The 14,128-nt window shown below is 39.9% G+C and overlaps 2 protein-coding genes across 7 annotated transcripts in view; one reads left to right on the top strand and one right to left on the bottom strand.

Moving 5' to 3' along the window:
* Window positions 1-4,187, bottom strand: part of ST7L (suppression of tumorigenicity 7 like) — a 96,365-nt gene extending 92,178 nt beyond the window's left edge. For 4 of the 6 annotated variants that reach the window (XM_047784992.1, XM_047784993.1, XM_047784994.1 and 1 more), the window contains exons 1-2: window positions 3,922-4,187; window positions 2,139-2,221 (exon numbers count right to left, since the gene is read on the bottom strand). In XM_047784992.1, the coding sequence (XP_047640948.1) occupies window positions 2,139-2,221; window positions 3,922-4,129 (291 nt within the window). In that variant the 5' untranslated portion in view covers window positions 4,130-4,187. The remainder of the gene's footprint in view (window positions 1-2,138; window positions 2,222-3,921) is intronic. The other 2 variants (XM_047784995.1, XM_047784996.1) reach the window with 2 other exon arrangements.
* A 574-nt stretch (window positions 4,188-4,761) lies between these two features.
* Window positions 4,762-14,128, top strand: part of CAPZA1 (capping actin protein of muscle Z-line subunit alpha 1) — a 51,544-nt gene continuing 42,177 nt past the window's right edge. Inside the window, exon 1 of the mRNA XM_047785002.1 lies at window positions 4,762-4,879. Coding sequence (XP_047640958.1) covers window positions 4,841-4,879 — 39 coding nt within the window. The 5' untranslated portion in view covers window positions 4,762-4,840. The remainder of the gene's footprint in view (window positions 4,880-14,128) is intronic.

Here is a 14,128-nt window from a genome sequence, read left to right as displayed (position 1 = left end):
TTGTGTTTTCCTTTCAGAGTAATCTTTTTACTTGTAATAATTAAACAATTGGCTCTGCTGCTATTCTTCAAGCTCCCAAGCACACTACCTCTTCAGGTAGAAATAACACAAGCAGCACAACTAGCTTCCTCATTTCAGGTAGTAAAATAAATTATAAATTAATAAATAATAAAATTTTGCTAATAAAAACTTAGTAATATTTCAAGGGTAATGACACAGTTTAATCTTTAAAATGTTACTTGAATTTCCTAATTTTTGTAAATTTAAAACTGGATTAAAAAAACTAATAACAATTTTTTTTGTCTTTTTGCTTTTTCTAGGGCTGCTGCCTCAGCATATGTAGTTCCCAGGCCAGGGGTCGAATTGGAGCTGTAGCCACCAGCCTACACCAGAGCCACAGCAACGCGGGATCTGAGCTGTGTCTGTGACCTACACTACAGCTCACGACAATGCCGGATCGTTAACCCACTGAGCAAGGCCAGGGATCAAACCCGCAACCTCATGGTTCCTAGTCAGATTTGTTAACCACTGCACCATGACGGGAACTCCAAAAAACTAATAGCAAATTTTAAAAGCTGTTTTACCTATTATACATGTAAGTTATGTATTATATACATAATATATAACATTTTCTCCCTCATCAGTGAGGAAATTAAGACTCAGAATTCATGTGACTTGCTCAAAGTTATCAGGTAGTAAGTGGTAGAGTCAAAACTACAATATCTGGTTCCTAGCTTAATGTTTTTTCCACTACATTAGCTGTTTAAAGATAGTCTATATTCTTTATTTAGATTTTTATATGCTACTGGCAAAATAGGATAAATTATGAGGAGGCTTTATCAATCTATAGATTTTGAGGATTTATAATAAGAGTTTTACCCCTAAATTCCTCAGTAATTTTTTAAGTCAAGAGAAAAATCTCTCATCTAACAAAATGGTTAAGTTTTCATCCTTATTTAAAAAAACAAAATAAAAAACAAACAAACCAAAAAACCAAATGCTATTATTTCTACATTTGTACTATAGTTACAGAGCACCACCTAGAGATAAGAAAAAAGAATACAGAAAAATTTCATTGGCCATGCATGCCATAATTAATACTTTCTATGATTTTTATCTGTAGCAGTATTTTTCCAAAGGGCTGAATTCAAGACACAGATAAATTTTGTTTGTCCAATCTTGCCATCATTAAAATATTGGAAGTTTTTAATATAAAAACTTTATATCCAGGTTCTCTCTCTCTCTCTCTCTTTTTTTTCTTTTTTTTTGGCTTTCCCTGGGCCAAGGACTGAGTCCAAGCCAGAGCTGGGACCTACACCACAGCTGCAGCAATGCTGGATCCTTAACCCACTGCACAGGCCTGGGGATTGAACTGGTGCCTCCACAGAGACAAGCCAGATTAACCCACTGCACCACAGTGGAAACTCTAATATATCCGGTTTCTCTTAAATATCATTTGAAAAATTAGAAGATCTGGTAATACTGGTGTGCAAGTTTGCATGGCAACAATTAGCTTTAGACTTTTCTAGAAGGAGCATGCACTGTCCAGATTATGTCTTCAAACTAAATAAAAAATTTAATTTTTATACTCTGCCCATTTTTGTTACCAAACTGAGCCTACAAGTATTTAGTTCATAACACACCTCCCACTACCCCCCACAACATATAATAGTCTTTTGTATGCAAATTAATACTGCCAATCTCCAAAAGTGGAGAGGAAGTTGCAGTGTTTTTCAAATGTTTTTACACTGGAGTTCCCGTGGTAGCTCAGTGGTTAACGAATCCAACTAGGAACCATGAGGTTGTGGGTTTGATCCCTGGCCTTGCTCAGTGGGTTAAAGATCCAGTGTTGCCGTGAGCTGTGGTGTAGGTTGAAGACATGGCTCAGATCTGCGTTGCTGTGGCTGTGGCATAGGCCATTGGCTACAGTTCCGATTAGACCTCTAGCCTGGGAACCTCGATATGCCGCGGCAGTGGCCCTAGAAAAGGCAAAAAGACCAAAAAAAAAAAAAAAGAAAGAAAGAAAAGTTTTTACACACTTTGAGAATGCTGATTTATAAGTATTTATAATTATTATAATAAACATATGAAGAGATTTGACTTTTAGATAAATACCAAAGGAAATGAAAACTACTTACAAATATTAGCCCTGATATCAAAGAAGATGTCCCTGTAAGTGCCACATAGAATTTGGGTGTCAATGAATTTAAAAAGACTGTCACTGCCAAAAAGAAAAAAAAAAAATTAAAGTTTAAAAAAGTACGACGTACTCAAGTTACAAATATGTGGGTGTCTTTGTGTGGAGGAAGAAGAGTATTATTAATATCTAGTATGAGATTTGAGAAAGTTGTAATTTTTTAAAAACTACTTTAAATTCTCACTGTATCATATCTTCAACTTGCCTTCACATATGTAAGGATAGGATTTTACACTGACTGTTAAATAAGCTGATTTGTTAAATAAGCAAATTAGATAATTTACCTTGCTTTTGAGAATAAAACCAAGAATATACAAATCATAATTTACACAAGAACTTTTGCAATTCCATAAGGATAAGCTAAACCAACATCCTGTTACAAAGGAGGTTTAAAACTACTCCCTAATTATCTTGGTTAAATACAAACCAGTGTTTCAAATTAGAGGGAAGGAAACAGTGTATTTGGTATGTCAGCTAGAGAAGCAAAATAGCCTAAAGAGAATAGCAACAAACTAAGGAGCTCCCAGACCTGATTCACTGAAAACCTGGACCAGATTCTTCACTTCAAATAACTATCTCATAAACACTTTGGGTTTTAGAAATAAATAGAAATCTATAAAGTCATTGACTCTCATCCAAATGGTGTATCTAGTTAATATGTAAAATAAGATAAAATAAAATAAAATAAAACCGATATACTCAATAAGGAACTTTTCACTGAGTGTACAAACGACAAAACTTCATTAACCTGTAACAGAAACATCAAATTAGCTTTTTCATTCTAAGAAGGCCAATTTATTATGTTTTAGTGTTAGTTGTATCTGAATTTCCATACTATTTCTTAAAAAATCCGAAATATTTCAGAACATTATCTCACAGTCTTTCGATTGAAAAGGAGACATTTGCCTTCTCTTGCTACAGAAAAATAAACTACGGTGCTGTCAGCCACAATCCTCACATAACAGAAATACTTCCATCTTAATCTGAGGTTGCCAACTTGTAATGACATGAAAAAAGGCCCTGGCTCCCATCCACTTTTCCTGGCTACAGCTAAAGAATAATATTTGCAGAATCCAAGCGATCATCACCTCTTACACGTCTTCTGTCGGCACCACAAATGTCGAAAGAACTAAGAACCCACTGCTGTTTGTGGCTCTTTTTCTTTTGACTTCCTGTACTGTTCTATTCTATTACTCAAGATAAAGCCTAAAACAGAACGGACAAAAACAGCACGAAAACGATTTCTTGACAAAACCATTTTAAAACATGAGAATGGTTGGCTAGGATCGTGGTGTTTTCTTTCTTTTAGCTTTTGTTGTCTGGGTATGGATTCTCAGTTGAGCGGCAGGAGAATTAAAGGAATTTTTTTCAAGGCATCCTACCAGTGATGGGTGTTTATAAATTCTGCATCCAAGTCAGAAAACGCTCTCATCTGTCCTACCACCTGAAGCTTACAGTTTTTCAGGTGCGTTTTTGCTCGGGTGAACAACTGACGAGAGAGGGCGGAACTTCAAGAGCTCTAGGGAGGAGCCGGTAGCTGCCGCTCAGGTTTGACAATCAGCTGCGAAGCGGAGACCCAAGAGAAAAAGAACCCACTCGCTCACGCTCACCGGCTCATTCTCCGAAGCCCTCCAAAGACTACTGAGAATCTCTGCCCTTTGGTCCTTGCCCCCCGCACCTCTCCTGGCCCCCTTCCCGCCCTCGGGGAGCTCTGGGCCTCTCACCCGCTGCCAAATTCTCACACAGCCTCAGCGGGACCCTCAGAGCGTAAAGCAGCCCCAGCCCCGCCACGAACCACAGCGAGGCCCCAGTGCCCGCCAGGCCGGCGCGTAGCCGCTCCCTCCAGCCCAGCGAAGGGCTCAGGCCGGGAGCAGGTGCTGGAGGAGATGCCGCAGCAGTTGCTGCTTCACCTAAGCCGTCACCGTCCGCCATCTTGCCGCTCTCGCAGGCGCCGCGAGTTGGGAGGGTTAGAAGGGCAGGAAACCGGGAGTCGGGAATCCTGGGATAGTGGAGGACCTGAAGTTGGCCTCCGTGAAGGCTGAGAGCCCCAGGGAGCCAGGACCGAGAAGATTTGGAAGGTGGAGGAGTGTTCCAAAATAGGGCTACCTATTCCTTCCGAGGGCGGGAAGGGCCGGATAGCGGCAGCTATTCCGGAAGAACTGGACCGAGATGTGACCCCGAAGTGAAGTGTTTTGCCTCCATACGAGTGAGTCACGATTCACCCCATCCCTGGGGTTGAAAAAGCCACCGACCGTTTCAGAGTCCGAGCAGTACTCAGCCCTTTGGACTCGGCTGCATGGAGAGCTTTGGTACTGGGAAAATCTACCGGAGCAAGCAACTGCCGTTTGGTCAGCTGGAGCGTGGGCGCCAATACCAGTCGAAACACGCACCTAGAGTCCCACAGATGAATGGGGAAATGAATGCAACTCAGTGCGAAAGATACTAGACTTAAAGTCATTTTAGGCAAGCCGACTTATTGGAGTGCCGGCGCCAAAGCCATCCCCCCGCCCGTAACTGACATGGCGCCCTCGCGGTCACCGTTTCCGGGCGGGTCCTTCCGACGGCTTTCGCTGTGATTCCATCACTCGGCTTCCTTCCCGGCCTGCCTCGCGCCAGGGCCCGGCTCAGCCAGAGCAGCCCAAGATGGCCGACTTCGAGGATCGGGTGTCGGATGAGGAGAAGGTAAGGGGTCCGCCTTTCTCTCACCTGCTCCCGCGGCAGGGAACCGCGCCCCGATTTGGCTGAGGTGGGAACCCTGGCTGTGCCCCCAGGAGAAAGAAGCCTCTTGGCCTGTGCTGGCATATGCTCTCCGCAGTCGGGACGCTTCCTTCTTGAGGGGCTTTCCTCTGCCTCACGGTGGCCCCAGTTCTCCATTCCTCAAGTCTCTTTTCCTCCCGGGCCTGAGGCACAGCCCAGTGGCCTTCCTGCGAGAGAAGAGACTTTCCGTTAATGAACCGTGACCATGGGCTCTTTTTTTTTTTTTTTTTGTAATTATAGAGAGGGGGCGACAATGGTCGCGACATAGGCAGTTATTTTACCGCCTTTAGCTGTTGGGGCTCACCCCATCCCCCCATTTTAAGATATGATTGGGGCTAGTTTAGGGCGAGTCACTTCCTGGTCAGGGTGGCCTCTTAACTTCCCCTTTACTCCTCCTTCCTCAGGAAGTGATTTTGCTGTCACGATTCCTCGACTGGGAGAGGTCCCTAAAATGTTGGCTGACTATCCACACACACCTCTTTTCCCACATACTATGGGCTGAACTAATAATAGGCAGTAATAAATGTGTGAGCCTCAGTACATTTGCTTCAGAATTTGAACTTCCCTGTAGACACTCCCTGGATTGTATGTATACGCCCCCCCCCCCCCCCCGCCGCCCGTGATTCCATCCCTTGCTTCTTACATCCTCTTAACGATATTTTCTGAAAAATAATTTTCAAATTTTTTTTTGTTAACAAATCAAGAACAGCCAACGGATTTTTCCCTTTAACTCAAAGGTTTTATGTAGAACATAATACTCATGTTAACACATTCAAGTCTGGACAAAGCATCTTCTTTAATGCTCCACTGTGGTGTTTTTGATTATAGTTGAACTTGAGAGTGTGCAATTTGTGCACTTGCTTATTAAAAAGTGTCTTAAATACAAGAGAATATTCTACCTTAGGTGGAATAACTTTTTTCCTGACAGCTGCACACCTTAACAGTTTGTCAGGCCTTTTAGTAACTATGTTAAAGATTTTAGAACCTCTGGAAATTACAGTAATTTCACTACATAACAGGACAAGAATTATGTCTTGTTTCACGCAGTGGCTTTTACAAAATGTGCACTCTTGAATGCTCTGTAAATGTATCTGGCCTCTTTCCTTTTTTAATAAAAGAGATTGGGATGAGAAGGGGACTATTTACCATCCAAGAGTAGTCAGTACAGAACAATTTGGTATATCATACTTAGATATACCATGTCATTTTGAAATGCTGAGGAATATGCTAAACAGTCAGAAGCCATTGAACAACACTTCAACATTAGATTTTTCTTACTTGGAAATTGATTCTCATAAATATATAAGATTTGGGGGAAAAGGGCATTTTATATTGTATGTGAACTTATCGCTACAGGGAAAACTATAATAAAATATTTATAATGTTTATTCTAAAGCAAGCAGTTATGATTCAGATGAAATTAAATTACAGAGAAAATCATGGGCTAACAGAACATTTAGTAGCCCAGCCGATGCTCTACTTACCTTAAGCAAAAATGCTATTACAGGAAAATTTCACTAAGAATTTAGATAGCAGTTCTGTTCCCAAGCAATACTACGTTTACCAATGTCGAGTTTTTGCTTCTTGAAACAGTGTTAGAATGCCTTTTTTTTTTTTTTTTTTTTTTTTTGCTATTTCTTGGGCCGCTCCCGAGGCATATGGAGGTTCCCAGGCTAGGGGTCGAATCGGACCTGTAGCCACCGGCCTACGCCAGAGCCACAGCAACGCGGGATCTGAGCCGCGTCTGCAACCTACACCACAGCTCACGGCAACGCCGGATCATTAACCCACTGAGCAAGGGCAGGGACCGAACCCGCAACCTCATCGTTCCTAGTCGGATTCGTTAACCACTGCGCCACGACGGGAACTCCTAGAATGCCTTTTTAATTAAACTTGGGGGAAAAAATACGTGTTTCGAAGTGGAAATTAAGATATCTTTGGATATTGACAGTGTTAAAATCAGTAGCATTAATAGCTTTGATTTTATAACAGCAGATCTGTGACCAATTTTCTGATATCTCCCAGCATACTTCTTTTAATGCTTAGTTTTAGTAATGATGGAGCAAGCAAATCGTAATTAGTAAGTTAAATCTACTGCCAGAAAATGTTGATGAATTTCATATTCAGTGCACAAGTTTTAGATTAGCTGTCTTGTCTTTGTTAGTGTAGATAATTAAAAATAGCTGATTTTTTTAAATCTCATATAATAAATTCATATGATTTGAGATTACTGAGATTTTGTTAGGTTTTTATTTCCAGAGATGAACTGATCTGTATTTCTCTGTTGTGGCTCTCTATAAGTAAAAAGAAAGGGCTTTGACTTGTAAGGTTACTTTAATTCCTCTTCAGCTTTGTACCTAACCTACCTTGACCTCTTTACCTCCAGGCTCCTGATGCCTTTTAACTGAATTCAAAAATTGAAAAATTATTTTTCCAAAAAGACTTGCTGATATGAATATCTTAGCATTCATAAACAAGTGACCCTTAAGTGAGATTCTTGTTGTAGAAAACTTTTACAACCAAGGCACCATTACAAACAAGTTATTTTCAGCCTTAGTTTGTGTTGATTCTTCTTTGAAGGAACTGTAACATTTTCATTTTTTTTCTTTTTAAATAAGACTTCAGCTGCATTCGATAGGATTTTTTTAATGCATGTGTGTCATGATACCAAATACATTTTAATACTGCTTTTTATTTTTCTGAAAGCAGTGAACCCAGAGGTGAATTTGGTGGCGATGGTCTCTGATTTCCTTGCAAGTACTTCTATAAAAGTTAATAAGGTCAATCATTCTCATAACTAACTGCTATAGTTTTTAATTACGTTATAAAGAGGAAGTTGGGTTTTTTAACTTCTGCATTGTTACCTGAAATGGTCATGATGAGCTGCCTAAATAAAACAGGAAGTTGAAAGTGTAATAACTTGCAGAAATAAATGCTTTTAGTCTTATCCTCGAGTTCAGTTTCTGAGAATGAGCTCTACTCCTCTAGTTACTTAGACTCTTTAGTATTTGGTTCCAAATGCTTAACAAGACCAAAATGACAAAATACCATAATTAGGAAACTTGAATTATGAGGTTAATTACTTGTTTGGGTTCTTTGCACAGTTTCCTTTATTTCATGATTCAACATTTTAAAAACATAAATGCAGACATAATTTTAGGGCTGAAAAATGTGCTATTTTTTTTCCTCTTTAGCCTAACTAGTAGAATATTTGTGTATAGCTTCAAAAATGCTGTAACTGAAAAATTATCTTCTGTGCTTTAAATTTAGACAATATCATCTTTAAGGCACTTTTTGAAAAACAGGTTTATCAAAATTATTTAGGAAAGATGTGGAAAATGTTAAAAGATGCAGAAATTTGAGGGCTCTGTTAGAGGTCGTGAAAAAGATTTATACTTCTAAACTGGATTTCTTTGATTATGTATTATCTCCTTAATTTACTAGGTGAGTTTAATTGCCATGTATATTTTCTTAGTGCAAATTAAGATGGCTTTGGATATTGACAGTGTTAATTGCCTAAAGCTTAATTGCCATGTCTATTTTCTAACAAGTCACTGATTAGTAATAATACTACCCTTTTTTTTTTTTTTTTAAGCTTCTTTTCAGTTAGCTTTGCTGAGTAGTAGTCATACAATCTGTTACAAAATCCTTGGGCAGGAGCATAAAATGTAATCAAATACAAATTCAAATTCCCAATATTGGTGAAGAAGGTAGGTTTATTATTTCTTCTAAAACATCTGTTTTTATTAGGACCAGCCTTAATGCTAAGCAAAGCAGTGTAATTTATCAAAAAATTCTTATTGCAGGTTGGTCTGATTCAGAAGCCTTGCTTTTTTTCACTGTACTGTTTTTTTTCCATGTAACTATGAATGAAAAAATCAGAATAAAGTAATCAATTTAATGAATTATAAATGAGGTATTGTAGCATAGTGGAAAAGAACGATTCTGAGCATCAGGAGACTTGGCCCCTCCTGCTGTGCTTTCAGCCACCAGTATGATTTTGGAAAAATTGCTTACCCCTGTGGGCCTTGAATTGGATCATGTTGACTTGACCAAGTTTAATGAACTTTTTCAAACTAATTAAAAAAAAAAAAACTCAAAAGTTTGAAACATCAAAATGTTCTAGGAGTTTCCATCAGTTTGGCACATTTTCTCTGATAACGAAACTGAAATCCTTGGTAACTGCAACCAAGTCTTTATCTGCTGCCTAGCCTAGCATAGCACTAGGTGTATAGTGTAGGCACAAGCAATTGCTATGAAAGAGACCAAGCAATCACAACTTCATTCATTCTCCTATTTCCCAAACTCATGCTTCCTTATCCCTCCTCCCCAGTTATTTCTGGTAATCTGTAGGTATCTCTTGTGTTCAGGAATGTGTCCACACTCTGGGTGCCAATTTGGGCATTCATTGTGCCCAAGCACCTTCTGTCATTACTGGTGCTCTGTCATGGCACTGCTGAGACCATTTAATCCCCTGGGAGCATTTTCATAGTGAAGTCCATAAAGTTGCAGAGCTTTATGGCATATCAAAATTAGTTTGTATACACTTGTCCTTCGGTATCTACTGGGGAGTGGTTCCAGGAACGCTTACCTGCTCCCTGACCCATGGATATCCAAATCTGTGGATGCTCAATTCCCTTATGTAAAATGTTGTAGTTTCGGTTAGCCCTCCATTTCTGCATTCATGGATACAGAGGGCTGACTGTGTATACTCTGAGCCTTGCAAAATGTCTAATAAAAGTATTTCCTTCATCTGCTGTAAGTCCTTTCTTTTAGCGCTCAGAAAAGCACACACTATAGGACCAGATGTCATTTGCTCTTTTCTCTCTCCGGTGCACAAACTACTTTCGTTTTTGGGCCAAAAAAAAAAAAAAAAAAGGTGCTTATATGGATCAGCTCCTAAAAATAAAAACCACGTCTTGGAGAAACTAGTGGGTAATTTTTTAAAGACAATTTGACTATTTGGGAATTTCTGAACTAAGTGATAATTTTAATATTATATACTATAATCTTCCTTTCTCCCTTTGTCAGAACCTTCTGCCAACCTCTGTATTTCTGTTCATCCCACCATTCTCTCTTAGTTACATAGGTTCAGAACATTGGCATCAAAAGGTAGGAATGGACGTAAATAAAATGTCCTTTCCCTCTCGTTTTCTAGCTACCCAGTTCCCCTAAGCAGCAGCCAGTGTTACTTAGCACTCTCTTTTCTGTCCCTTGCATGTTCAAACAGCTAAGTATACTTTTCACTTAACAATATGTCTAACTTGTCCACATTCCTCTACTGTTATCTTCATTCGGTGCCTTTTTTTATGCTTGGAGTATTTTTAACAGCATTCTTAATTGTTCTCTTTGCCTCCAGCCTCCCTTTTTCTTCATTTTTGCTGATTTACCACAATTTTTCACACTACTAAATTTTGAGCAGTACCTGAAATTTATTTTTGCTGTAACTGCCATACATATTGTTAGGGCAGTGTGTATTAGGTAGAATGTTTGGTTGAGTGGATCATGCAATGTAGTGTAGGTTGTGGTATATATACCATATAAGTAGGAAGACAGCATAAGGCCAGGCTGCAGCAAAGAAAAGTGGTGGATTTATTAGAACATGAGAGGACTTTGCTTCATGAAATTTTTGTTTTGCATGTACGTAACATTTAAGTGCTTATTGATGTGCTAGATATTTTATGCATTAAAATGTATTCATCTGAAAATATACTCATAGGATACTTATCCTCCTTTTACAGCTGAGTAAACTGATGCACATTTGAGGTTTAAAAATATGATCAAATGTCTAGAATTAGTAATAAAAGAGCAAATACAGTCTGCTGGTAATCTGCTTCCAGGCCTGTGCTCTTAGCCATATGCTTCCTTTTGAGTAGATAATAGGTAGTGAGTTGAGATAGCCGTTCTACTGAAATAATGACATGATCCCAAACAGTAATCAAGTTTAATTGGTGTAGTGATGTAGATGCTTGTATAGACACCGAAACGTTGATGTTCTCTGGTCATGACTTAATATAACTACAAAGTCGCTTAGTGGTCTTTTGAGCTTTTTCAGGTATGCCATTAAGAATTCTAGTATTTAAAAATGTGTTATAGGAGAGTTCCCATTGTGGCTCAGTGGTTAACAAATCTGACTAGAAACCATGAGGTTGCAAGTTTGATCCCTGGCCTTGCTCAGTGGATTAAGGATCTGGCATTGCCATGAGCTCTGGTGTAGATTGCCGATGTGGCTCAGATCCTGTATTGCTGTGGCTCTAGCATAGGCCGGCGGCTACAGCTCCCTAGCCTGGGAACCTCCGTATGCCGCAGGAGTGGCCCTAGGAAAGGCAAAAAAAACAAAACAAAAAAAAAAGTGTTATAAACTCAAAGTGTTGAGAAACATGACTGTAGGGGTTTAAACATGAAAGTTCAACAAAGCCAAGGGCCCAGTCTCTCTTAAGACCCTTAGAACATTATTGCCTTCAGTAGAATCACTTAATGTGTTTCTTTCACAAACAAGATTCTTTCTTAGACCAAATGAATCAGAATTTGGGTAGGGGACCAGCGCTCAGGAATTTATTTTTAATAAGCTACCGAATAATTATTGTGCAATTCGAGACATACTATCCAAATCTTAGTCCTCTGCCTGTTATGCTTAGAAGCTGGATTCATCAGGATGGTAAGGGACAAACACATATTAGCTAGGCTGATGAAACTAGTATATAAAAGGATGGTAACAATTTAATAAATATAGGTGGGACTAGATTCTTTTTTTCAAGTGGATCAATTACATAAATCAAATCATAATTTTTTCACTGTAACATAGAGTCAGAACCAAGGATGTTAACTGTATAGTTTAGCATTTTAATGACATTTTCTTCCATAGTAAGGATAATATATCCAACACCAATATCAGGTCAGATCTTTGGGTAGGGCACCTTCTAACTTTTAAAGCAGTGACTTTCTTTCTCTAGACAGATTTTACAAGGGTGGAAGGAAGCCCTGAAGTATAAAAAAATTTGCATATCGAAGCTGCTTCTTCAGTCTTCTTCCCTCTCAGTTAATGACACCTTCATTCTTCAGTATTATCTTTGTCCTGTTTCTCTCACAATCCACATATAGTCTGTAGCAAATCATGTAGGCTATGCCTTCTAAATATACCCAGAACTTGACTCTCACCACAGCCTTATTTCAACCACTCTGAAAGAAGTTACCATGATTTCCCACACAGATTATTGCACTGGCCTTCTCTCTGGTCTCCCTGCTTCTGCTTTTGTCTCCCCATAAGCAGTCTATCCTCAATGAGGCACTCAGAGTGATCTGTTTCAAAAATGTAAGTTGGAATATGTCATTTCTGCTCAGAATCCTCCATGGCTTTCCATCTTCTTCAGAATAAGAGTTAACTTTGACTACAAGTCCCTACATGATCTGGGATTTTACCTCTTTACCACTTTATATCTCTGACCTTATATCCTACCTATTCTCCCCTGCTCCTTTCTGTTCCAGCTATACATCCTCACTTAATAGGTCTTTGCATTTGTTCTGTTCTTTAGAGTTGTCTTCCATTTCTAGTTTTCCTTCAGATATTTAATCAAAAGTTACCTTCTAGGAGTTCCCGTTGTGGCGCAGTGGTTAACGAATCCGACTAGGAACCATGAGGTTGCGGGTTCGGTCCCTGCCCTTGCTCAGTGGGTTAACGATCCGGCGTTGCCGTGAGCTGTGGTGTAGGTTGCAGATGCGGCTCGGATCCCGCCTTGCTGTGGCTCTGGCGTAGGCCAGTGGCTGCAGCTCCGATTCGACCCCTAGCCTGGGAACCTCCATATGCCGCAGGAGCGGCCCAAGAAATAGCAAAAAGACCAAAAAAAAAAAAAAAAAGAAGTTACCTTCTCAGTGAACCCTCTGTGGTGACCATGTTCTATTCCCATCTACCATTTTATATCCCCTTTCCCTGCTTTAGTGTTTATTACCCCTTAGCATTTATCACTAGCTACCATGCCATGGAGTTTAGTTATGGAATTTTCTCTCTTTTCTCTCAGCCCATTAGAATGTAAGTTCTATGAGGACCATATACTATTGAATCACCATTGCCTAAAACAGTGCCTTTATAAAATAGGCCTTAAGATATTTGTTGAATGAATGAGTGAATGAATCTTGCTTTGATAGCATCTGTCTTGATTTCATAGTTAACTCTTAAAGGGCAGACCGATTTCCAGGTTTTATGAAGCCATATTGAGGACTCCTGTGCTTCCAGATTAATTTTTGTTAATGGAGTTTCCCACTCAGGTTTTGGCAGTGCTCCATCACCTACAGAATAGCAGGCTTAATGTCAGCATTTAACTACTGCTATCTGACTCATCTTATCTTACTCTTTCTTTCTCTTTTATTATCTCCAAATAAACCTGTTTCTACCAAACTTACCTGCTTACAAAAGGCTGTTTTCCCCCACCATTTTCATTCTTACCATTCTCTGTTTTTTTGTTTGTTTGTTTGTTTGTTTGTTTTTTGTTGTTGTTGTTTTTGCTATTTCTTGGGCCGCTCCCGCGGCATATGGAGATTCCCAGGCTAGGGGTCGAATCGGAGCTGTAGCCGCCGGCCTACGCCAGAGCCACAGCAAGGCGGGATCCGAGCCGCGTCTGCAACCTACACCACAGCTCACGGCAACGCCAGATCGCTAACCCACTGAGCAAGGGCAGGGACCGAACCCTCAACCTCATGGTTCCTAGTCGGATTCGTTAACCATTGCGCCACGACGGGAACTCCCTGTTTTGTTTTTTTAGGGCTGCACCCACAGCATATGGAAGTTCCTACGCTAGGGGTCGAATCAGAGCTGCAGCTGCCAGCCTATGCCACAGCCACAGCAACTCGGGATCCAAGCTACATCTGTGACGTACACCACTGCACCACAACAGGAACTCCACCATTCTCTTATTTGTAATGCCCTCTTTCTGCTACTCCCCTACTATCCTAAAGCACTTTGGACTTCCCTGGTGGCCTAATGGTTAAAAGATCCAGTGTTGTTACTGCTGTTGATCCCTGGCCTGGAACTTTTGCATGTCACAGGTGGCCAAAAATAAATAAATAAATAATAAAGAAATAAAACACTTTGTAGAGTCCAGTGTAGATCCTACTTTCCCCTTCCTTGTAGTTATTTTTAATGCCCAACTCATTTTCATCTCTTACCTCTTAATTTCTATG

Source organism: Phacochoerus africanus, chromosome 6 (assembly GCF_016906955.1).
Source record: "Phacochoerus africanus isolate WHEZ1 chromosome 6, ROS_Pafr_v1, whole genome shotgun sequence".
Taxonomy (NCBI): Eukaryota; Metazoa; Chordata; class Mammalia; order Artiodactyla; family Suidae; genus Phacochoerus; species Phacochoerus africanus.
The sequence above is the reverse complement of the archived record's forward strand: the minus strand, read 5'-3'. Positions and strand labels throughout refer to the sequence as shown.